The following is a 25,964-nucleotide window of genomic DNA, read 5'->3' as shown; positions in this document are numbered from 1 at the left end:
AGTACTAAATTTATATAATTAAAAGCCTAATACAGGGCTCATATTTAGACGGCAAGACACTGTGCCTTGCTGAAATTTACAAATAAACATTAGGCATAAACAGACTGTTTAAGAAATAAAAAGAACACTTAAAAACACACGACACGGTTAATGATGTTGCTGTTTATCTGATTTTTAATATCAAACACTTTGGTCTGATTTACAAAAGTTCTTAGAACTCACAGCTACAATTGAACATGCTAAGATTTCTGTATCAGGAGCGTGAAAACTCTGATTTATTTATTTTTTTTAACAAAGGTCTTGTTTCTCTCAAATTGGGTATTCAAAGTTAGAAGGAAAAATAGTGTTTGTTAAGGTAATGTTTGTTACTCAGCATAGTAATGAAAGAGAAACTATGGGTCACTATGACTGCCTTACAGTTTTGTATTTTTCTAACATTTAAATGCTTGTCTTGGTATTTTAAATCATTTAAATCATTTTAGTATGGTTGGAATGTGTGATTTAGTTAAAATTGGTACGTTTTTTGGTTTGTGCAGTGGAGTATCTTGTGTTAAGTATAGGTTAAAGCATATTTGATTAGAGCTCCTCTGCTCTTAAGTTACTGGCTTTACAAGGGTTAGCCTGTGCAGTAAGACAAGACCTAAGGTAATAGAAATAACATGTTCTTCCCAAAAACAGAATAAATATGTACAGATAGATTTAACCTTTATGCTGCTGACTTCCTATTTTGGGGGAGACATTCAAGATGGAAAATTGAAAATTGCCTTGATCTTTTGGATAATCTGGAATTGGCTTGTGTTTTCTAATCGGGGGGGACAGCCTCACTGAGATTGCTTGGTTGCTTGAAGGAAGAATAGTGAGAAATTAGTCTTGGAGAGGAATTAAACTTGAAAAAAAATCTATTGCATCTATCAGAAGGTAGGTTTAACCACTAGAAAAAGGGTAAGCTTATCAGGTCACAAAAGGGCAATCATTACTTTCTGATAAGATCTCAACTGCAAACTTGAATAAAGCAGAGTTTGTGGGGAGAGGCAGCCAGATGATTAGAATATTAACATGGGATGGAAGGTGGGGAGTGGAAAATGATACAACCCTTCGATCACACAAGAATTTCTTTAGATTTTGATCTTAAATACTTTGAAATGTGCCTTGCTTATCCTTTATCTGCATTTCCTAACCCAGGACATAAGAAAAATAATTGAGTCTGGATGCATATTTTGGACTATGCAGAGATAAGAATGCAAGTGTAGAAAAATTACAATCAAATCTCTCAAAAAGGGTTTTCATGCCAACAAGTTTCTTTGTTTATTGAAGAATAAATTGTTTTTTCTGGCTGTTTTCCATTAGCTAGGAGGAAAAAGATACTGTTTAACTTAGAAACTTGGTCTGTATTTACTTAGTATGCTCATTTTCTTGTTTTTCAGGACAGTGGTGATTACCCACTTACCATGCCTGGGCCACAGTGGAAGAAGTTTCGATCCAATTTTTGTGAGTTCATTGGAGTGCTCATTCGACAGTGTCAATATAGCATCATCTATGATGAATACATGATGGACACGGTGATTTCTCTTCTGACTGGTTTGTCAGATTCCCAGGTCCGGGCTTTCAGGCACACCAGTACGTTAGCTGGTAAGTAAACAAAGCACAAAGAAGGGAGTTTTCAAAAGAGTTACTACAGGTTAGTTGGTTTGAGAATTACTGCTAGTTTTGATATAGGTGGAATTTGGCAAGTCCTGAAAACTCTGGAAAGCTTTATCAAATCCAATTAACACACATGGTATAACTTTACTGACAATACACTTTTCCTTTTGGAAGGGAGTACGTCTAAGCCTCACAGGGGACTCCAGTAAATCCTGTGAATCAAAAGTGGCATACTTAAGTCATGTGTTTCTTTATTAGTTCATTTGTTGGTTAGCATGACTTTATAATTTGGCATTTTAGAGTACAAAACTTATTCTAAGTGTCAATAGAAATCTGTCTTCACTCTTGAGAAGCATAAAATTTGGGAACATTGGGCCATATTCTACGTCGCTCTGTCTTCTACCTCTGGCCATGCTGCACCTTTCAACACACCTGCCTACATTTAAGTCAGGCAATGATTATATCACTAGATAGAAATAGACTTTTCTAAGAGTGTATATCATCTGACCTATATTAGATGTCTCCCATAATATGGATGAATTGCTGTGTAAAAGTAGCTGTCTTTCTCCAATTATAAAGCAATACCAGGATTACTAGCTTCGATGCAGGTGTCTAACACTAGTTCCATCAGGTAATGTCCTACTGACCTCATGTGCTGAAATGCATCTTATTGGAAGACTTTTCTCTGGACCATTTATAGATCATATCAAATATGTGAAGCTTTTATAGGAGATGTTTGTCATTAATCTGAATATTTTTGCTGCTGTTATTTTTTACTGATGTAGTTAGTTTTCACAGTCAGCCTCTTACAGTTTTGTTCAGGTTTCCAAGTATTCAACACCCATAGTGGAAATCAGACTTATTTTTTTAATTTCATGTCTCACTAATCTAAGAGGCGGATTACCAGTGATTTTGAGAAACCAAGTCCAGATGTGAATGGAGCTTGATTTTCAAACTGAAAATCAAAACCTTGAACTTAGAGGAACTGAACTCTATTTTGAAATCCCCTTGTATCCTTCACTTTATTTGGTAACTGGGAGTGGTAAAATAACAATAATAATAATAATAATAATAATAATAATAATAATAATAATAATAATAATAATAATAATAATAATAATAATAAACCTTGAATAATTCAGACATAATTGACCACATTGAGAGTTTGCCTCTACAAATTCAGTCTTCAAAAGTAAACACTACTTGAGCTGGATATAAAGAACCTGTTGGGAATCTGTGCCAGTTACTTAATCAGAGATGGAAACAATTTCTTTCCAGTTTATACTGGATACTGATCTTCAATTCCAGGTGATTTTGATTTGCTTTTTGCTTAGTTTATGATTGATTGTTTTATAGGAAAGAGATTGTGGAGTTAGGATAATAATAATACACATCTTAGACCATTATTTTGATTGGTTCACCCCTTTGTGGGACAGATGTTCGAAAAGTATGAGAAGCTTGATTGGAAGAGGAAACAGCCCCATGCACTAGAAACATGACCCAGGAACCATGCTTTGTAGAGGAAATAGTTGCTATCATGTAACTAGAACCTGCAAGCAAGGATGAGCAAATGCCAAGGCCTAAGTTTTTCACAACTGGCTTCTGTTATTTAAGGCACTGATGGCTTTTTCCATTAGATCAATTGATTTTGCCATACACTTAATTATTTTTATTTATTAACAAACATGAGAGCTTTGTTTTGATTCTGCAAATTTTCTTCAGGCTAGCTTTTGCACATTTCATTATACTGCTACTCTGCAGAGCAGAAGTCAGCACGATGCAAGGAAGCTCAGTCTTGATAAAAATTATGAAAACCTACTTTTAGAATTTCATCTATTTTTCAAGGAGTGTTTCTGAGGTCTTTGCTTTCAGTTTTCGTCCATGCTAGCCAATCTGAATGAGAAATTATTCATTATGGCAAGAAACTAAGGGAAGAAGACATGTGGGTACTTCTAGGTTTGCAAACTTTAAGCAATAGCAAGATAAGACAAAGTTAACTATAAGAGTAGCTTCACTTCTCCATTTGTATAATTGCTTTTTGAACTTGAGGACAATGCTGCGTACTTAGCCAGAGAGAATGTGATTGATCGATAAATTTCTTTTGCTGTTTTCAGTGTTGTAAATTGTGATATTCTATGTAACCACACAGAACATGGGAAAGACACTTAGAAATGTTTTTGTAAAACTAAATTAAGACAGAAAAATATGCATAAAAATAATAAATCCAGAAGGTTTGAAAATGTGTATAAAGGGGCACATGAAGTTCAAATCATATTTTTTATGCAATTATACACTTGACTTTAGAGCAGGGTCAGACTTTTCTTTCAGAGAAACAATGTTGTGATCCCTTCCAAATTGACTAATCTTCAGAAGTTACTGGTTACCTTTAGTGTGGAGGCATCTGTAATGATATTTCTCAACAGAGAAATGTCTGTAACTGCACATAACTGGCTTAATGGTGTGCACTGATCCTGTGGGTTCATGTGCTTGCTCTGACATTAGAAGTTGCATATTTTCTGGAGAGAAGGGAGCTGTCTGGAGCTCAATGTGGTATGTGTACTCTGATTTCTGATTTTTAGGTCAGCCAAATTATCTGGGTATTTTTGGGGTGGGAAGTGGCTGTCCAAGTGGTTCTGTGCCAGGGTCAAGTTGGTTATTTTCTCTGCATGTGGATCTGCTTGAGGCAATATTTTTGAGCTCTGACTACAGGTAAAGAGTCATATTCTGTGTTCTGCTTTTGCAGCTATGAAGCTTATGACTGCTCTTGTGAATGTTGCCTTAAACCTGAGCATTCATCAGGATAATACACAGAGGCAGTACGAAGCTGAGAGAAACAAAATGATTGGCAAAAGAGCTAATGAAAGATTGGAGCTGCTGCTTCAGAAAAGAAAAGAGGCAAGTGAAAAGATGATTTATTTTTTTTTCCTGGTACATGTGCACGACCTCCAACAGAAAGTCCAGGGTGGTTTGTGATTTTAGTACCACAGTAAGAAATGAGAGATTACTTCTGCTGTGGTGTTCGTGTGATCTCAAGCATGTTACTAGGGCTGCACTTTAAAATTTTGTATTATTACATGCAGTTGAGTTTGTGTGCTGTTCTGCACAGAAGATAATTACTGTTCTCAGTTTTATACACATGACCAGGCAAGAAGAAAACTAGTCTCAAGTTGTATATGAACATTACTATGGTTACACAGAAAGATTTTGAAAAGAGAGTCTCATGTAGTCCATCATCATGCTGCCCGTTTCTCCCATTGATTGCTGCAGTTACTACGTAGTGTCTCATTAGTACTTCTTTTTGTAGCTACTTTCAAGTAACATGGGAGTAGGGGCTATAGCACCTGGTCTCAGGGAGAAGAAGCTAGGAAGACATTAAAGTCACTTTTAGTAAGTACCAGTCTGGCATTAGGTGAGCAAAACCCTTAGAAGGTTGCTGTAATGATCCCTAAATAAAATACCGTGTCCCAGGAATGCAGTTTTAGAGTTGTACTTAAAAGAAATCTAAAAATGATAAGAAGTAGAAAGTGGATACATAATACACACAAGCATGCATAATCTTTAAGGATACCATGCAAAATTCATAAGATTGATTGAAGAATTCAAGTATATATGGAGATTGTAGTATATATGGAGATAATGACTTAGATTTAAATTTATCATTTTTAATATACTCGTTTTGAATACATTTCCTCCACCACTGCTTTACTCTGTGGCAAATTAAGGATGTCTGTCTGCCTTACCTGTGTGCACCTTGGATTCTTTTATGTATAACTGACTTTAAATTGCTTGACTTTATAGTCCTAGTCTGGGGATAATTACAGTGATGTATTTTTTTTTTGTATTTTACCCCTGCAATCCATATCAAAAGTTTTGTTGGACTTTATAATTATTAGAATATAGCACACAATGTAATAATACACAAAGCAAGAACCACCTCTCATGCCCTAACTGCAAGGAAAATACATGTATTTTAAAGGAAACATGTCAGTGTTGAAGCATTTTGAAAAGCAGAATTGCTTAGCTAAAATAGCTAGAACACAGTTTCTATTCCACACTTGTTAATGGTTGCTTGAATTTTTCAAAGAAGGACAATTAGCTATTTACATTGAAGAACTTGGTTCAGTATCTCAGTGTCTGTGGACATCTCCTGTACTTGTTCTTCAGCTGTTCTTTTCAATGTCTTTTGGAGATGCAGTATATAATTGCTCTGGGCAGGCTTTGAAGCATTGATGCCCAGGCCAACATGGGGCAGTGAAACCCTGAACGAAGAATAAAGGTTAAGCATTTGGCAGCCTTCACCTCTTGGCATGTATGTTCAGTCTCTCTCATACCACCACACATGAAAACTAATCAAAATGTTGCATAGGTGTAAGCCAGGGAGAAGTGGTGATGACTGAACACGTTCTCAGATGTGTGGTGGTAAGCGTAGCAGAGGAAACCACATAAAATAGCTTCCTTAGGTTGAAATGGCATAATGGCCCCATGTAAGTATTCCTAAGATAGTACCGTTTATTTCCTGTTTTTAAATATGCTAAATTTACAATAGCATTCAGTGATGGCACGTTCAGTTGATTCTTTCGATGCAGTGCCATCATAATAAAACTTTATAAGCACCTACATCAGCATGTGTTTATCCTCATGAAGTTACGTAGGCCAGTTTGCAAGCTAAGTGTGGGAATTAATTAGAAGTTGAAAGTACAGCATGCTTTTTCTAACTGGTTTCATTCTTGTGTCATCTTCTACATATCTAATGTGAGAGCAGATTAATGGTCTGTTCTAGTCAGTGAGCTTTTCAAACCGGATGATTTTTGTACTGCAGTAAGCCCCAAAATAGAAAAAGTTCTGTTTTAGTTGCTGCCAGTAGTACTTCAAATTTTATGCTTCTCATACATGTCTTTTTGAGTTACCCAGTATTTCTGCAAAGTCAACAGGAGAATGTTCTCCTTGTTTTTACTTAGATTTGAGGGGGGGAATGTTAAATTACTTTAGCATTGGTAAGAGCGGGAATCCAAAGGCAGTTCCCTGTCCAAATGCCTGAAGTTAAGCATTCAGATTGAAGTACATGATCTAGAAAAGTTGAAAGTGTAAAAAACCGTTACAGAGAAACATCAAATTTGTGAAAGAGGTGTTAATTCATTATTGAAGCTGAAATACATGTGGATATTGCATCTCTTAAATATTAGTGAAAAAAGATTCTATAGGAATTAAGCAGATGGAGAGTCTTCTGTGAACACCCCACCTCTGTTGAAGTTAACATTATCTTAGTGATAAGTGACACGTTTGTACATGAGCTGACAAGAGCTGGCACTAATAATGCTGATGCTGACTTTCATTTATTTATACCAGTGCCTTGGTTTGTGGCTGGGAGATGGAAAATAATTCATAAATGTCAACAAAGTACTTTTGATCTTTAAATAGCTCAGAACGGTATCTCTTGGCCAGTTTATGCTCACTGAAGTAAAATGGATTTCACCTGGAACTACGAAAACTCTGATTCTCCTACACCAGCTCTGCCCCAACACCTGGATCCCTGTATCAGCTGTATAGCTGATAATTTACCATATTAATAGGGAGCTGTAGATTCCTTGTAGAAAAAGGAGGAGAGAGTTAGCCATCCATGCTGTCCCCTCATGTGTGCTTTAGTCTTTGTAGCTGCTCGATTTTGCATTCAAAGATACGTCAAAGTACACTTTCGTTTAGCATCTTAACCTTTTCATGGCTCATAAACTTCACTCTCTCCTACCTCTGTCCACCTCTGTCATACCTGAAGTTCTCAGGGAGCTTCCCCTTTGCCTTTCAGGGCCTCAGTAGGTTTTCGAACATCCTCCTGGGGCTTCTTGGTTCATTCCCATTGTCAGTTTATTCCATAGTGCGTACTAGCCCCCTGTCTCTGGGGACGTTTGCCAGCTTGTGACATCAGACAACTGAGGAGTGATTAGAAATTCACTCTCTCTTTTGCATTATATAAATTCTTGATTGAGTATTTATTCTGTGCATATTTGTGTTGAGCTTAAACTGAAAACAGAAGCCATGCCTAAATATGCTTGTTTAGTGTACCAAGCCTTCGGTATACGCAGTGCTGGCATGCACCCAATTCCTCTCTTTGTACACAATCCCTTTTACTAGTAAATTTATTTCTTTCTCAGGTGTTTGACAGTTTAGTCAGGATCCCCCCATGCCTCAGTTTTTCCATTTGCAAAATGGAGGCTGCACCTCCCTACATTGTAGGAAGCTTTGAGACTTCACTTACTGAATATTGCAAGCTACTTTAGATCTTTTCTGGAAGGTATTGTAGAAATATTTATAAACATGGCTTGAAAAATATAAACCCTTAGGTGAAAGTGTTTATGAGCTCATGTTATGCAGGAAGACAAAACAGCCTGATAATAATTTTGCCTCTGGCTTTAAGATAATTTGTCTGTTAAATGTATGATTACACAGTTCTTATTGTTTTGTTCATACATACAGTCTGTACTAGCAAGGCTCTGTTGTGGTTTTCATGCTGAAAATATGAAGATGTTATATTAACATATATTGTGGTATGCTGCTTTGACACTAAGAAACACCTTGAAGGAAGAATGATGGCTTCGAGTGTTGTAGCAGTTCTGTTCCAAAAGTTGATTGTATAAAATTGGCATCATCTTATTTAACAAAACTGAGTTTTGCTGTAATCGAGTCATCTTTATTTAATTTAGCACAAAAGATGACAATATGAGAATACTTCAGTTGTTTCCAAGATGTTCTTTCAGGATTTATTAACATATCCACTGACACAAAGTAAACTTTCTGTAGTACTTATAAAGTGCAGTCATATTACAGAGGAACTATTAAGGGATGTTTTTAAAGCACTCCTACTACTTGTAGGACCTTTTTTATTTAGGTTCGATGTTTGGTTCGGTTTGATTTTTTTGCAATCTGAGGCCTGGAACTGGGTGTCAGCTGTGCTCTGGTGGTATGCACCCATGCTCTGATTCTGGAAAGCCTTCTTGCTCAGAGTTTCGGTTATCATGGGCGCTGAAGTTAAAGCAACTTAAATATATATTTGAGATTGAGCACGTGCAGAAGTACTTTCCTTAAGTAGGATGTTGAGTTTTACAGGGTGACTTCCTGGTCTGTAGCTGCTTCTTTCAGTAACAGGCTTCGTTTCTTCAGTTGCCATTTGCAGTTCTGTCTGTTTGACTAGTGGACTGCTGACATTACTGAGCACGTAGCTTCTACGTGCCTGAATTTCTATAGCAAAAGAACAGTAATGACCTCAAAAGACTAATTGGGTACTAAATTAATTGATGTTTATAGAGAATTTTAACTTTCTTACATTAAGGCATTGCATATATATGTATACACACGTATGTGTCTGCACACAATAGAAGCATGTGCTGGAAAAACAGAAAATGGGGAATTTACTAATAATTAATTAAGAGCTGTTCCGTGGTCCTTCTAGCGCTTCTCAGTAAGGAATTGTAGAATATCAAATTATAATGAGCAGTGATCTTTTATTTATTTTTTTTTTCAGCTACAAGAAAACCAAGATGAAATCGAAAATATGATGAACTCTATTTTTAAGGGTATATTTGTTCATAGATACCGGTAAGAAAATAAGTGCTACAGTATACTATGTTAGCAAAGTGTAATCACAAATAATGCCAAGGACATTTTCTATGTTGATTTTTCTTCTGATGTAATGTTCTGGATACCATAAAAGCAGTATCAAAATAACTGAAGTTCTAGAAGAAAATCTAAGTGTAACCCCCAGTAATTGCCCAATAGATCTGTCTACACAGCTTTTTTTATTACCATTTTTAATTCAGTAAAACAGCTTTAAGGAGTTGTGGAAGACAACTTCTTCTCTCGAAAAAGAAAAGTTGTCCACAGTGGGAGCATAAACATCACATAGTAATGTAATCATGATCGCTGTATATCATAATAGGGCAGTTTGGGTGGTTGGGTATCTCTCTATACTGCATTTTCTTCTGTATATCTTATGCATAAACAACAAATTTCTGATGTTTTCCATAATAATACACATTGACCACAACTGTAACATTATTTTAGGCGTTTTCCTCTTTAAACTGCATAAAGGCACACAAAAACCTTAATTCCACTTAACACGTAGCTTTTGCTTGTTAATTGTTTTGGATGTTTATATCAAGAACAAGTAATTGCAAAAAAGTAAAGAAGTGATTGCACTGTTAACACATTACAATTTTCTTTCAATAGTTATTATTATATGTCTTGTAAATAGAAAAACTCATCAGGTTATATATTCATGTGCATGTGTTTATGTGCATGTGTGTGCACTCTATTCTAGTAGATACAGATGCATGCTATTTTGGAGCGTGGCTTATCAGAGACCAGTAGTTTTTAAAGACAGATTTAGGGTTGTTTTGCATCACTAAATACCTCTAAGCATCTGCAGCATCTTGGTGAACCAACTCTTTAAATGTTAATTAGCTTATCGAAGTCAAAAGATAAAATTCAACAATACTAAACTATGCAATTAACCTTTTAGATTTCAGTTCTGGTTTAAAACATCATCATGTATGAAATCTTTTAGACAAATGGCAGGAAGCAAGAAGAAGTTGTTCGGGAGGAGGGTTAGAATGTGAAAAGGAACCTGTAGTGGGGCTGAGAGATAATTGTAAGTGTGGAGAAAGGTGTGCAGGAAAATTTGGAAGAGGCCTGTGGTAGGAAATGTGTGACTGAACAGCACAGAGGAGTTGGAGCATGTCTCTTAACATCAGTGCAGTTTAACAAGGTCAGCTTATATTACCTTCAGCTTTGGTCTTGATTAACCTCAGCTGCTAATCAAATGGACTGAGAGAGCCCAGAAGGTACAACGGACAGCCACTGTAGCAAGAGGCTGAGAAGCATACCTGTGTCCACTGGACATATCCCAGTTATCCATTATAGACTGTGTTTCAGTGTCCTAAAAATTTTTGGCCCTGATGAAAATATTGAGATGTAATCTAGCATGAAATAAATGCTATTTCCTGCCAGTGCTTGCTATGGTTTATCCTAAATTTAATGGGCCTGCCTTGGTAAATCAACATTTAAAAGAGGCCGGTGAATTTCTTATCTGATCCTCCATGTCCAAAACTCTTCAGAAGGTTCCATCGTGGGGGACATCTTTACTAAAAGTAGGAACATAGGTTATGAATTTTGCTGCAAATAGAAGTCTGAGTGTTTCCCATTCACCTCACTCATACACAGTATTTTGCAATTTGTGCTGTACAGAAGCTCAGAGTATATATACTAAATCTCATAATTAGTTTAATAGCTTTATACTTTGTGTCTGTCTTTCTCTCTTGAAGTGAATGTTGGTAGTGTCTACGGATTCCTGAGAATCTTTGGATTGAGAATCAGTTTTTCATTGTCTGCCCGGGGAATGTTGAATGTATTCTTACAGAAAAGATAATTTTTCCTGATTTTGGCTGGCTGTGTTGCATGATTAAATAGCTGTTGACACTTGAGTTCTTCTTGGGATTGCCATTAAATCCTTCCAAAATGCTTCACAGTTACCAAATTTATAAGGTGTTGAAATAACCTACTTGGATCTGAGGACTCAGCCTGTCATACCCTAGAAGAAATGTCTATATGGCTACTTTTTGTGGCTGCATATGTGGTTGCTCCTTTTTTTGTTTCATACTTAGCAGACTTACAGATTGCTGTTTGTCTTGAATTCTGATTCCAGATTTTGCTTTTAAAATAGTTATAATTCTATTTAAGAGATTTACTATTTTAGTTTAGTGTGAATTAATATAGAGTTAGACAGAAGTATGTATGTATATACATATATATGTGAATATATGTGTAATTGTAATTAAAACTTCATTGTGGCTGCATTCCCCAAAACAAATGCAATTTTTGTAGTGCAAACCCTTTAATGTATTATTTTAGCACATTCATCCTTACAGCATCTAAAACCTGTTTGAGAATTCCCTGGTAGGAACAGCTTACTTAATGACTTACCCTGCTTGTAATGCACCTTGTCTACATGGTGGATTGACAGTTACCTTCCAGTTTTTGAGGTTATAGCATAACTGTCTTCAGGGAGTTTGACAGACCAGTTTTAATGACTCTGTTTGGAAGTTGGTAGAATCAGTGTGTTTCACTTTGGATAGAGAGGCAACAACAGTGATTTGATGACATGTCTAGAAATTCTGCAAATGCATTCATACGTTATCTTTAAATGCATGTTTTACTCTGTTATATTGGTACAGTCTCTTCCGTAATAAGAAGTTTAATGAGAAAAACAGAGAACTGACTTCAGAAATGTCTCTTCTAGTCACGTGTCATATTATGATTGTTTGTTATGTCCGTGTGGGAATTGTGGTTTTCACCTTGGTGCCTGGAAGATGATACAGAGTCTTCCAATGTGAAGGTTGGAAGGACATAGGCAGTTACAGTATGGATAGGATAGCAGTTTTGTTATACTATATTCTGTGAATTTATGCAATAAATATCTTGAGCATAAGATTGGGAACATTTTATTTACATTTTGTAAAACTGAAGACTTTAGGAAAAATACAGTTGCACTTAGCAATTATTCTACTGCTTAAAGCTTGAAATTTATTTTTTTCATAAATTAGATTGGGGGGAGCTCTGCTGGTGCAACTTTAGAATGAAATCAATATTTATTACTGTTCCCAAAGGTTTTTGTTTTTGTTTTTTAAAAAAAACAAAACAAAAGCACAAAACAAGGGTCTCAGTTATAAGCAAGGCCAGTATTTGCAAAGCACCATTCCCTTCTTCTGTGCGGTGGCTCTCTATGTTCTTCTTTTATTACTGCTGAAATTTGGAACTGTGAAGCAGTGCCAGCTGGAGTGGCACAAGCAATTTCTCATAGTAACAGATGTCTCAGAGATGAAATTACTAAAGGGCCAGATGGCCCCAATCCCTTTTCCCATTGTTTAGCTGTCGTTCATTATTAGTAAATATGCCATGCTCTATGTCAATCAGGCAGGGAAGTGCCAATCAGATTCAAGTCATTTCCATTCCTGATCTCTTTAGGTGATCTCAGACAGTTTCCTGCTCCGTTACCTAAGTAAGAAGCTCATAAGTCTGTCTTTGCCTCTTCCATCACTTGCCACAGTCAGAATGTAGGAAAAAAAAAAAAAGCAAGAAAAATTGAAGAAACTAATGTTGACATATAAACATTTTTCCTGGCTTTTGTTCCAGGGGCTTTCATATGCTGCATGAAGCAGGTTCTGCTGACATAACAAATTCCGTTTTTCCTCTTTGACAAGCTCCTTTGGTAAAACCAAGTAACTTTCTCCATCTTGCACTTATTCTGCATCTCTAGCTGGAAACTGAAGTCAAGCCTGCTTAGAAAATCACAGTGACAGTGTTTCAGAAATAATTATTGAGAGGAAGTCTGTAGCACTTGGATTCATAATTCTGTTTGAAAAGAGGGAAGGAAAAGGTCAAGTAATAGACTAAGAGGCAAAATAGAATGAGATTTTTTTTGAGATAATGGAAACGTATCTGAATGTAGAGAGATTGAGATGATGAGATAGATCATGAGTGAGCACTACATAGTGACAAGCCCTATATAGTGAAGTTCATCAAACCCAAGTAAAGGCAAAATATTATAGCTACAGCAGTGGAAATGAGTAAATGAGGTAAATGGTACGTGTCTGTAATCTGGTTAACTTTTTTTTTTTTTTCTTGCTAGTGATGCTATTGCTGAGATTAGAGCTGTCTGTATTGAAGAAATTGGTGTCTGGATGAAAATGTACAGTGATGCCTTCCTGAATGATAGCTATTTAAAATATGTTGGTTGGACACTACATGACAGGGTAAGTATTGTGTATTACTATACATAGAAGAGTGTACTGTAAATAGCTACTCTTCTACTACCCAAGACATGTGTAGTATATCATTTTTGGTTTATAAAGAGATCTTTTTTTTTCTGCAGGTCATTTATCTTTCAACCAGTGTTTTTTGATGCATTCACTTAAATCAGGATACAGTTACCCCAAATCACATGATGATTCACATGGTTTTTATTTTTTCAATCTCTGTTAGCATATCTTAATAGAAAATTTTGCATGCTGCTTTTCTTCTAATTAAAAGAGAAGTAGTCTTGCTGACATTCCCTAGAACCCTCATGTCTGAAGCAGAATCAGAACGAGATTTCCAGTCAACTCTTCCATTTGCATTGCTCACTAGTTAGAGGAAAGAGAACATCTCTGTGTCCTAGAATTAACCAAACAGGCCTATTGGTGCCTCAGTAATGGAATTCTCAACAACTCATTTTCTCTTTGCTATTTTCGGTTTACAGGCATTTCAGCTCCAGCTGCCTTTAAAGGACATTTTTCTAACCTTATTCCTCCATCTCCTGAAAGCATCCATCAGTTCTTTGTGGATTCCTCAAATCTGTCTCTTGGTGCCAGCTTAAAAGAGCTCAGATGGTTGGTTGAGTTAGTTTTGGAGAGCAGCCATCACCCTGGCCTTTCAGCCTTTATTACACTAGAAATTGTTCAAGGTCTCTAGCTTTGTATTAAAAAAAAAAAAAAAAAGTTTAAAGGTTAGGTGGAGTTGAAAAGATACATATATCTGAAGGTTCTTTCCTGTCTGACCACTGTTCTTTAGTACTAATGGTATCCACAACCTGCCTTTTCTGGGTGGTATCAAGCCCACATACCAGTCAGTTCCTGCAAGTGTAGACCATTTCTAATGCTAATAGAACAGGGCTTTACGCTCCTGACTGTACGGGATACTTTTCTACATCAGGCTACAAATGGGATTAGCCATCATCCCACTTTCACCAAAAAGACTAGACATACTTCTTTTACTCTAAACAGTCTTGCTAGGAATGTCCAAGAAAAGCAGGTGAGACCTACGTATAGTGTTGAAATGCTTGTTAAATTCTGGCATGCTGGTTTAGACTACTTTTTTTTTTTTTCTCTAATAATGCTGCTGGAAAAATTCAGAAGTCTGCAAGTTCATTCTCATGACTTGCATAACTAATAGTTAACATCTTTTTTAAAAAAGTTGTTTTTTTTTTCTCTAACTTACAGAAATCCCTATATTCAGCATATTCATGTAAATATTCAGCATATTCATGCAAAGGATATGGCTTGGTCACTCTTTTTCTGAAGTCTGAAGAAAATCATTTAGGAAGAGACTATACTGCTGCTGAATATTTTGCTTTAGCTATAGCTGTCACGGATATGCATCTTCCTTTGACTTGGACTAGTAGTTCACTTGTTAAGAATAGCCTCTGTGCTTTTAGATACAAGATATGCAATTGCTTTCCTCTCTAAACCTGCCGAACTTCTACATTTCATCTCAATTTTACAAATCTTGAGTAGGAGGAAGATCCTTGTTATAGCTGTAATGAGCCCTAACAATTATTTACTCTACAGACACTACTGAGAGTGCATACCTAAAAGCAACAGTGGAGTTTTGGGCACTGTAATCCTAGCAGAACATTTTCACAAAGTAGCACTTCAACATTAGAGAGAATCTAGTATTGCTGTGCTTCACAGCTATCAATCCCTTTCTAGTGTGTGTTAAGTCCAGCCATTTCTCACATAACTCCTTTTAACCATCTGTGAAATCTATCCATTCCTCAAGGCACTATCTGTGACTTGTGTTAGCTTCTCACAGTGTGATCTGTTGCATCCAGCAATTTCTTATGTCATGTCCAATAGCTTTCTCACATCCTCCAGAGTCTAATCATGCGTCTGCAGCCTTAACATATATTTTACCTCAGCTATCCTAAAGTTAATATGTTCTTTCCTATCAGACAAATTTTCAATTACAGTGTTGCATTAGAAAAAATAAAAGTTTTCCATCTTGACCAGACATGGAAGAATACCATCAAGCTGCTCTCCTGCCTCTGCTGTTTTGTAATATTTATTGTTGCAAGCCTCAGATGTGCCTTGGTGTTCTCAGTCTATAAATCACTAGCTAATCTGACTGTTTAGTATCCTGATATGCATTCTATGTGATGTTTTTTTTTTTGTTTGATGTGGTTTATGCTTACTGTACAGGGTGAGAGAGAATAGGGGAAGAGTCAGAGTTAGCTGAACTGTGTGCCAAAGGATGAAAAGGAAGCAAATGGAGAGAAAGAGACGTTCGGGGGACAGAATGGAGGGGGAAAGTACAAAAGGAAGCACTTACTGAAAAAAAAGATCGAGTAAGAACCAGTTAAAACATGCAAGCCCTCCAAAAGTACAAGATCTCTTAATAGCTTGGTTTTCACTGGCGCTGTCTGGAAGACTTGCCTACTGGTACCCCAGTTTCTTGGTTTTGCATTTTTTTTTGAATTCCTCTTGTGCTTGACCTCCTAAGAAGTTCCTTAGTTGAGTAAACTAATCTCTTTAGTTACGTAAGTCTCTTCATTTTATTGCCCTGAATCAATGTGTTTCCACCTTTTATCCTAAGTTTCTTAGGAATTACTTGAACTTGAACATCTGTACCCTTGGTAGGCGAGAAATTTCTGCTGTGTTTTTCCCCAAGAATATTTGGGATGTGAAAATCTCACATTAATGCTCACTTTATGTACTACTTATGGTTCTCATAGTTACTCAGGAAACTTCTTGTGTCTGGTGTATTGATGATCTGTGGCACATTTTCCCTCATCCGTTCTGGACTTCAGTGCAGTACATCCATGTACAGCTTGACTTCTGCCTTTTTTACATTCTCATCCAGGTCATTGCTGTTTGTGCTTAGTTGTGGGTTTCTGTCAATAATCTCCACTGACTCTATTTTAAAACCTTCATAACAGGATTAGCAAACTAATGTGCTCTTCCCTCTCTGAAGAGATGAATTTCAGCCTTGAACACCGTTTTAAAAAACTGACCTTTTTGCTGTCAGAGACAGTAAATCCTCTCAGTGTTTGTCTGCCAAGAAGGGCAGTCATCTCCAGGGGTTGCCTCTGTCTGTGCCTCTATCTTCTGTTGCCATTTTTCAAATTGGTGAAAAGGAAACTTAAAAAATTGATTTTTAGCTTCTGTTTCTATGTCAGTCTCTGAATGTTCATTCAGGTTTGAGCTTGAGCAGTTTTTTTAATACAGACTTGATTATAGAATAGACAGACTCAGAAATGAAAAGCAGGTTTATGTTTATAACCTTTTTATTACCTACAAATATTTTTTAACAAGAACCCATAGTTTACCAAGACTTTGCAGATGTGAAGTACATTTGCAGCCAGCCAGATGATGCACATGTGCCCAGGGGAACCACGTATCATCAGTGTTCCTGTAGGTGACAAATCTTGATCAGTAAACCATGGCCTTGCGATGTCCATGTTTCCTGCCTACAGCCCACCAGATCAAAGCGATCCCTGTCTAAAGAGTAGCTGGGAGTTAGGTTCTGCCCACCAGAACAACTCAGACATGCAGCCTACACTCAATTGTTTTGAACAGTTGTCCGTTGATTGTAAGCAGCAAATATCAGGAAAAATTTACTTGTTAATCTCTTGCCTAAAGATAAATTGCTGTGCTATCTTTTCACCAACCACCTTGAAAACAGATGTCTTTATTTTGTATTTGCTTACAGGCTTGTTTGTCTTTTTGTACTGTGGAGTTACTTGAAAGGAAAAGGGAAACAGTAAGAGACATTAAAGTAATGCCACATTAAATTCTTTATACATGCAAATAGAAAAATTAACATTGTTTGTAGGCAGCTGCATGTGGTTTTTGGTTTTTAGCTGAATTGCAAATTGGCTTTGGTAACTCATTAGCATAAAGTTGTAAATGTACATTAAACAAATTATGAAATTATATTATTTAATATTCATGGCATTTGATTAGAATATTATATCAGCTAATCTTAGTGTGTTTTATTTAGCAAGGTGAAGTGAGGTTGAAGTGTTTGAAAGCTCTTCAGAGTCTGTATACCAACAGAGAGTTATTTCCAAAACTGGAGCTGTTCACTAATAGATTCAAGGTAAGAGGAGTACAGAAAATAAAAATATCATCTATCTCATCATGTTCCAGTCTTTGACTCGTATATTAAATGCAAAAATATACTTATTTGCTTGTCACAAGGCTTGTAACTACCATAGCAAAACTATTAATGAATGCTGAGATTAAGACAAATTAATTTCACAGTGTTTATCTTGTAAAATTTATCTGGTTTGGCCAACGTGATTATTTATCTGTATTATTGTCATTTATTTATTGTCCTTATTCAATCTGCTTCTGCTTATTTAATTTTAGATTTACTGAATTTGAAGGACTTGTACAGGGGTTTTCACATAAAATAAATCCAAAAGTAACAGCCTGAAAAAATGGTTCATAAGACAGAAGTTTACAATGCGCTTTCTCTCCTCCTTCTCTCCTTCTCTCCTTCTTCCTCCCCACCCCTCCCCTATTAATTTTTGATTAATATCTTAACAAGAGTGTGTCTGTTAATTCATTTTGTGACATATCAGTGTTACTTCACAAGTGAAGTATCTGGAGAGATGACTGGAAATGCTGTCATTGCTTCTGCTTGGATGCTCTGTAAAGAAAGCTTCCAGGCACAGTCACCAGTTCTGCTGGCACCTTTTACCATCGCTTTTGTGTTTTGGACACAGAACTATGGTAAAGGCTATCACCCCAATGAAAGACTAATTTAATTTATTTTTTTTAAATCTTGATTACAATGATGATGAAAAATCCTGTTTAGAAAAGAAGTGGAGATTTAAGTATTCATAAATACTGTGCAGCAGATTCAAAAACTTACTGTAGATTTTATACTGTTTGGCTAGTTATGTCTGCCATTGCAGTTACTCTTAAGTCCTCCAGTTTGATCTAGAAAAGCAAAAAATACAGAAAACTTGCCATATATTTATTCTGTATAAACAACTGATAAAAACACAGTGGTAATCAGCCTTTCACTACCACATTCATTTGAGAATTGGAAAAGAAAATATGCTGTGGTAAAATCTAGATATTAAAAAAGTCTATTTGTCCAAAATTGTGGTAATATAATAGAACAGACTGATGAGAAGGGTGATGGAATCTCCTTCTTTTGAGGTTTTTAAGGGCAAGTTAAATAGATATCTGTCAAGACTGAGCTAGAGAGTTGATTTTTAAGTAGGAGACAAAATAGAACATTTTGTGAGATCCTTCAGCGCCTATATTCTTCTGGTATTGTAAAGTCAGTTTCAATAACCACTGCAGTAAACTCAAAATTTCCTCTCATAGAAGAGTACCTGGCAAACAGGGATGGTAGAAGCTTCATACTACTTCTGTAGCACCTCCGTAAGTGTGGTTTGCTTAACATCTCAGGACAAACAGAAATTAGGTAGCTCTCCAGAAACATGAACCCTCCAAGCCTGTGCAGCATTTCTTGTTCCTTCTGTGCAGACTTAAAGATTTGCTTGTATCTGCTGTTTCTCTAATGTGATTTCTTTGAAATAGGCATCTAAAACTCTCATGGTCCTATATCTGCTTCTCTTTACTAGATGCACTGGATGCTTCCTTCTTTCTTAGCCTGCTACACTTTAATTGGTAGCTGAGTAATTATGCTTAGAGTCTGAACCTGTCCCATCCATCAGCAAAACTGACCATGGGAGGCACTGTGAGAAATGGTTATGAAGTAATGTGCTTCAAAAATCTACAGGAACATGAAACATCTAAATACTTCTTCCTGGCTTTTTTCACAGTGCAGACAATTTTCTTCGTTAGAAGTCATGTTAGCCTGTACATTGTTTCTTGGTTTAGAATGGAGCAAAGAATTTTCACTGCTGTGAGAAGAAAAAATCAGAGGAAAGGGAGCCCTGTTAGGAGTCTTATCTTTCCTCTGTTCCAGTAAAGATGTTTTGTCCATATAAATCTGTTACATTATGAAGTAAATTATGGAAAAGGTGAGGTCAAAGTCTGTGTGAGCATAAGGAAAAAAAAAGTTCAACGCGATGGAAGATTCACCTGTTTCTGTTCCAGCCACATTCAGTAGAACAAAAAGCTGCCCTTCCCTGCACATCAGCTTGCAGCTGTGCTGACAGGGATGCAGCCTTTGGCACCAGGCTGGAGTAAACTTTCATATTAAGACTCTTGCTATCTATGATACCAAACTTAAATGCTGTGCCACCACAAACTCCCCCACCACCCCATGCAGAATGCGAAATGCTCTTCTCGGTTCCATGGCTCTTTACACGTATTTCGGCAGTAGCCCTGAATCCACCCGCGAAGCTCAGCTGCGGTTCAGCTCAATCCATTCAAATTGTCAGGAGAAATCTCTCTAGAGATGGTCTAGTTGTTAAAAGCATAAACAGATTTGTTCCAGAATTACTTATATTGGCTTGTTAATATTTTACCACATAGCCATGTGAAGGATCTGATAATGTCACTTCTCCAAAGGGAAGATGTCTGTTCTTTACAGCATTTCTGTTTGTGTTGCTAGCAGTTGATATGCCTGAAAATAGGTCCTGTCTATCCTTCCCCCCCCCAAAAAAAAAAAGCTTTGTCCATGTTTGTCCATCAAAGCAGAGACTTTTGTTTTGTGGTCTGATGCAAACATTATTTGAACCAATATGGAAAATAAGTGAATTAGCTCTTTTGCAGTCAGTGCAAAGGCAAAGCATCAGCAGATATAGCTGTAGCCACTTAATTCTCGGTCCTCATCCCTGACCCTTTGCAAGATGGTGCTGTCTCCATGTCTTGAATGGCAGCAGCGGATTTGTTCTTCAGCAAGTGTTGTTCACAGCCTAATAAATAATGCAAAGTGATCTTTATAGTGTAAATTAATATTTCAAGTTAAAAATAGAGATGTGTTATATTCTGCTGCATGGAAAATTTCTGTCAAAGCAGATTGAACAGCTGGGTTTTGGAACCGAGAACACTGCTGAAATTTCATCTTCCAGGGGCATTAGGTGTTAAAGTCTCATTTCCAAGGGTTGTGGTATCGGGCTGATAGGTACCGTCACTGAGAGATTCTGGCACTTGGGCAGAAAATAAGAAATTACACATCCGTGCTGTTAATGCTATGCCTGGTGTTCCTGGCAAAACTGAGTGAACAGCCTTTTTGGATAAAGAAGCATTGTCACATCTGTCATTGTCAAAGACTCCATATTCAGAGAGCTCTTGCTCTGTAGTCAGGAGAGAAGAGCCCTTCCCTTCCAGGATTCCTTCAGAGGTGTAAAAGGAGTTTTACACTTGTGTTCTTACTCCTTTCTATGCAGTTAGTTGTCTCCTTGTGGTTCCTGCCATTTCAGATAGACTTTGAAGAGCTGTGTGAAATTCCACCGATACTTTTAAGAGTAGTATTGCTCTCACAGTTCCTTCTCTTGATGTTGTTATTGTTATTGTTAGTTGTTGTTGCCTGGCCACAAACTGGAAAATTGGCAGCAATTTTTATCCTGTAAACATACACAGTTTCCTTTTTGGAAGATGATTTCACTGCCTGAGTCTCTTCTCACAGTCTCGAAGACTGTCTAGCTGTAAGAGTTAAATGCATCGGATTTCAGGAACTTCATGGTGACAGAGGTGCAGTCAGTATTAGTGACAAGAAGTGTCTGTGCAGACCTGTTTTTGTTAAGTAGGAAACATTTAAGACAGCCACAATGCATTATTTATATACTATTTCTAAATTTCAATATTGAAATAAGCATCTGTTGCTTTATATACACAATCAGCCTTTTATGCCTGGAAGAGTAAAAAAGATGTAAACACTTTTTATTCTGTTCTGATTTGTTCTTGGCGACTTGTGCTGTTGCTTTCCAATACACACTTACTTTTCTTCTTTTCCTGCCTTCTATTTTTCACATCCCCAAATATCATATATTAGTACACAGTCCTTTACGAATCAGTTCAAGCCACAGAAATAAAGTTTTATTTCACATGGCCCAATTTATTTTCATTAACATGATCAGCCAAACAAAAACATCAAGACATACGACGTTTTTATGGATGGATAGAAATTCTCTCCACATAGGGAGGACAGCAACACTCACTAATCACGTGTTGCAGGTAAACAGTAAGCAAACTGAAACTAAGCATAAAGGACTTTAGGGGGCTTCTCCTCATAACTGCTGGGTCCTTAAAAGGTGTAGAATCATCATATTTGATTGGAAAGTGGTATGCTTTTCTGTGCTGGAAAGAATATAGGAAAATACAATGTCATACTGTGGAATTTCCCACTTGCTTGTGGCAGCTCTGTAGTGTAATAGTCGAGGCCAAATTAAAACCTTAGAGTGTTGCCAGGCATAAAGGCCCCAGCTTTATAGGCAATATGCAGGTGCATATATTTATGTGCAGTTTTCTGCACAGAATTTCCAAATATGCATAAGATGCAATATTATTGCATATTTATAACTTTATCTAAAACTATTTGTTTACAGGGGAAAGAAGTAGGGCATTTTTTGTGCCACCAACTCAAACACATTCCTTTTGAAGAGAGAAATATTAAGTAAGACCAATGCAGAACAATGTTTCAACTCCAAAGTCTTCTTGCTTTTTTCTTGGAAAGTATACAAGCTTTTTTTTTGCATTTCTGTGTGCATACCTATTGTTCTTTGTGCACATAGCACACAGCATCCTAAGATGTAAATTAAATGATTGAATGGTATCAAAGGATTTTCATGCGTCCAGCTGAAAGATCTTTCTTCACAAAAGTACTTATTTTTTCCTATAGCATTCTAAATCAGATAGCTTTTTGTGTGTGTTTTTTTGTCACTGTAATAAAATTCCTTTTCAGGATCGCATTGTATCAATGACACTTGATAAGGAATACGATGTTGCTGTGGAAGCCATTCGATTAGTCACGCTAATACTTCAGTGAGTATTCTTCAAAATTAGTATATTCCCTCTAAAAGTTACATAAGCCCATAATATTTAATTGATTTGATTTCTTCATTTGCGTAATGAAGTCAATCTGATACTTTACATTTACTATGAACTGAATATATAATGGTGTGATCATGAAGCTAAAATGAAATACTCGATCTCATAGAAATGCAATAGGCAAAGTATAAAAACATACATATTTATTGAGACTCTTAGTTTTAGTGCATCCGCTGTTGAGGAAAAATGCCAGGCAGCATTTACACCATTTGCCAAGGGCAAAATGATTGCGAGCACGAGTTACATTTGCTGAAGTAACTCTAGCAGTAACAAAGATGGTGGGTTAGGAGATTTGATTATCTGATAGAGCTGGGAAGAGAATCATCTGGCAAGTACATTGACAGGGAGAAAATGGTTGCTTCAACACCCTTACTTGGGTTATGTGGAGGTGGTGGTATCTTGCGGTTTAAAACACTGGGCCTGGCAGGAGGAGACATGCTTCCAGGCCCCAGTTCTTTCTTACCCAGGTGCAGTGGCTTCCCTGAGGTAAGGATCCATTCCACATGTAACCAGCCCATGTGCAGACTGTTTGAACCAACCTGTCTTTAGTAGCCTGTGACCAAAGCAGGCTCATGAATGTGCTGCTGGAGGAACTCTTTCCTAAGGTTTTATCACATGTTCCCTGAAGCATGTTAAAAAAAAATGCATGTTACAAACGGATGCATAGAACTCCTGCGTCATAGGTTATACTTGGTGACTCTGAAGAAATTTTTGGACATGGAGAATTGATATGAAAGATGAGACTATCTTTCCCTCTTAGTAAAAGAAATCTGGGCTTCATTTTTTATTTATGGGTCACGCTGCTTTGCAGGTATTAGACTTATAATATCAGGAAGAAGGGGAATCTCTCATCTACTATGTTTTTTAAAGCAAATATAACAAATATCACAAACAACGTGTAGAACATGACTATCCCTTTTGGGATATTGGGAATGCAGTAAGATTTTAGGTCAATATTTGTCCAGTGCATCTTTTTCTTCCCTGTCCTGTTTTCTCTTTGGTTGCGGGATTAAAACATAGCTAAGTGCAAGCAATGTGCTTGCATCATTCTTGGACTAGAAGAATAAAGGTCACATTGAACAGCACAGGGCAGCATTCTGGCAGGTAGGAGCTCTGAAAAGATGTTACAAACAATTGTGAAGGGGTATGACCAATTAAAAATTATTTGTGGTACAAAGCCAAATAAGATGCATAGAGTCCTGATGCATTAATGTTTCTGATAAATACTGACTAAACAAGGAGGGAAGTAATACTGTTCCTGTATACGATGTCAGTGCTATCACTGATGGAATATAATTACAGATCCATTGCTCATAGCATTTTTCAAAAATACCACTGCAAAAGGAAAAATTTCCCAAGTTTCAGAAAACTTGCACAAAAAATCTGACTTAAGCTCAGAAACTACAGAGGTGCCAAATCTGTTGTTTTATCGAGACAGAGGTAAAAGATTCCTTGTTCTTGTCAATAAATAATTACACAAAATAAACTTTTCATCATCTTTCATCCAGCACAGCATGGGGTGATCAGATTCACTTCCTTAATTTTGAAAGTGAGAGTATGTGTCTAGTCAGCACAATAGCTACTGTAAGAGCGATTTTGACTTTTTGTTGTATCTATTACTATTATTATATATATTATTACTATTGTAATTCTAAGCCCACATCATGATTCAATCCTAAAGAGATTATTAGATGATTTTATTGGTATATGTTCAGTGCTAGTTTTGTGTCACGTATGGTGATGAAATCTGGGTTTAGTTTTCCGCTGCCTCTGTCCAGAGAATTTCTGACTACTTCTGTAGCTGAGACAGATTTATCCTCCTGGCCTGGCCCTCTCTGCAGCGGGAATTGGGAGTATTCTTTCCCACTCACCAAACCAGCAGAGAGGTGCCTCCTGCCCAGCAATGCCAAAGAGCAGGAGTGCCATGTGAAGAGACCCAACTCCTGAGAATGGAGTAGGACAAGAGGCTGAAGGAGAGGAAGGGTTGCTCAGTTCAAACTTTGAACATTTTAAATATTTAATGGATTACTAGCTTTAAAAGCAAACAGACATTGAAATAAATAAATGTAATCAAGCCATTGTGTTTTCCTCATGTAACATTCTGGGTTTTTAGTTTAATAATGCTTGATAATAAGTGCTTGGTATCTTACAGTATGCATACTGTAGTTAGTGTGGTGGTTTGAGTAATTAAGCTGGCAAGATTTGTAAGCAGTGATGATTTTTTTTACATTAATTATTGTATGTATTGGTACAACTGAGAGAAGAATATCAAACAAATTTTCAGTCTTACAGGCCCCTTAAATGTTTCCATATTTGGAAATTAAACCAAAGGCTTTTGATGTTAGTGTTCCTCCATCTAGGATTTTGTACAAAGGAAATCAATCTTGTAACTGTCAAAAGCAATTTATAGGAGGTGAGGGGATTGAAACAAAACACTAGTTTTACTTGAGGTGTTTTCTGACTATTTCAGTGGAAGTGAAGAAGCTCTGTCAAATGAAGACTGTGAGAATGTTTATCACTTGGTATATTCAGCACACCGGCCTGTTGCAGTAGCAGCTGGAGAATTCCTTCACAAGAAGTAAGTTATCAGGTACCATGGGAGAAGACCAGATTCATAAATGCTTTCTAGTACTGGTAAGATCAAAAGGCAAAAAAAGCAGTAGGACAAAATACACCAGTTTATCAAGTTACATGTGTAATTTCAAATACAGGCTTACTATCTTCTTTAAAATAAAAACCTAAATACGTAAAGAAATGAGATTTACCTTTCTCTTGTTCTAGAATTCAGATAATCTTTACTAACTCCTCAAGGACTAATTGTAAAAGGCTGCACACACCTCACTATATTAAAGTTGTTTTAAATCCTGAAGTTCTTGCTGAACTACTGTCATGGTAGCATAGGGCTTATCCATCCCTGACAGTCTACCTGGTATGCAGTCATAATTTTTACAAAGTTTTAAACCAGTTTATTTCGAAATTGTGAACTTAAGAGGTTTTTATATATTAATCATTAATAACATTGTTTCTAAATTCACTGACGTCCCCTGAAAATACGTTACATTATGATTCCATCTTTCATGTACTGAAAGATGCCAAAGGAAATGAGCTATTGTTTCCATGGATGTGAATCATACTGCACTGATGACTGTGAGCAGGACATTGCCACATCATGGTAGTTAACCTTCTGATTTTAGGGTTTGCAGTTAAATGTCTTTTAGTAGTAGTGTTCTTTTTCCCTCAGTGATTGGGAGATCAAAATTCTTTAATATATTTATAGATACTATACTATCTACTATATAGATACTGCCAAGATACACAACAGAAAAAAATCAATTAAAAATATCAGTTTTTCTTTGCCATTTTTTTTTTTTTAATTTTCTGTGGTTTATTTGTGATTTAGAAATCTACATTGTACCTGTAAGCTTTTGTGTGTGGATTTCTGGAATTACATCTCTGTGATCAGACATTGTCTGTTTCGAGGAATTAATTTACAAAATTTGGTTACATTTAGTCTCCTACATGATGTTTTACAAGGAAATGTTT

The 25,964-nt window shown here is 36.6% G+C and overlaps 1 protein-coding gene across 8 annotated transcripts in view; it reads left to right on the top strand.

Annotated features, from left to right (window-relative positions):
- The window catches only part of STAG1 (STAG1 cohesin complex component), a 181,271-nt gene that overhangs the window by 101,963 nt on the left and 53,344 nt on the right, over window positions 1–25,964 (top strand). For all 8 annotated transcript variants that reach the window (XM_072042766.1, XM_072042767.1, XM_072042768.1 and 5 more), the window contains 7 exons: window positions 1,425–1,629; window positions 4,385–4,536; window positions 9,155–9,228; window positions 13,316–13,439; window positions 17,443–17,541; window positions 22,276–22,355; window positions 24,892–24,999. In XM_072042766.1, the coding sequence (XP_071898867.1) occupies window positions 1,425–1,629; window positions 4,385–4,536; window positions 9,155–9,228; window positions 13,316–13,439; window positions 17,443–17,541; window positions 22,276–22,355; window positions 24,892–24,999 (842 nt within the window). The remainder of the gene's footprint in view (window positions 1–1,424; window positions 1,630–4,384; window positions 4,537–9,154; window positions 9,229–13,315; window positions 13,440–17,442; window positions 17,542–22,275; window positions 22,356–24,891; window positions 25,000–25,964) is intronic.

Source organism: Anas platyrhynchos, chromosome 9 (assembly GCF_047663525.1).
Source record: "Anas platyrhynchos isolate ZD024472 breed Pekin duck chromosome 9, IASCAAS_PekinDuck_T2T, whole genome shotgun sequence".
Taxonomy (NCBI): domain Eukaryota; kingdom Metazoa; phylum Chordata; class Aves; order Anseriformes; family Anatidae; genus Anas; species Anas platyrhynchos.
Note: the sequence above shows the minus strand (reverse complement) of the source record. Positions and strands in the feature narration are given on the sequence as shown.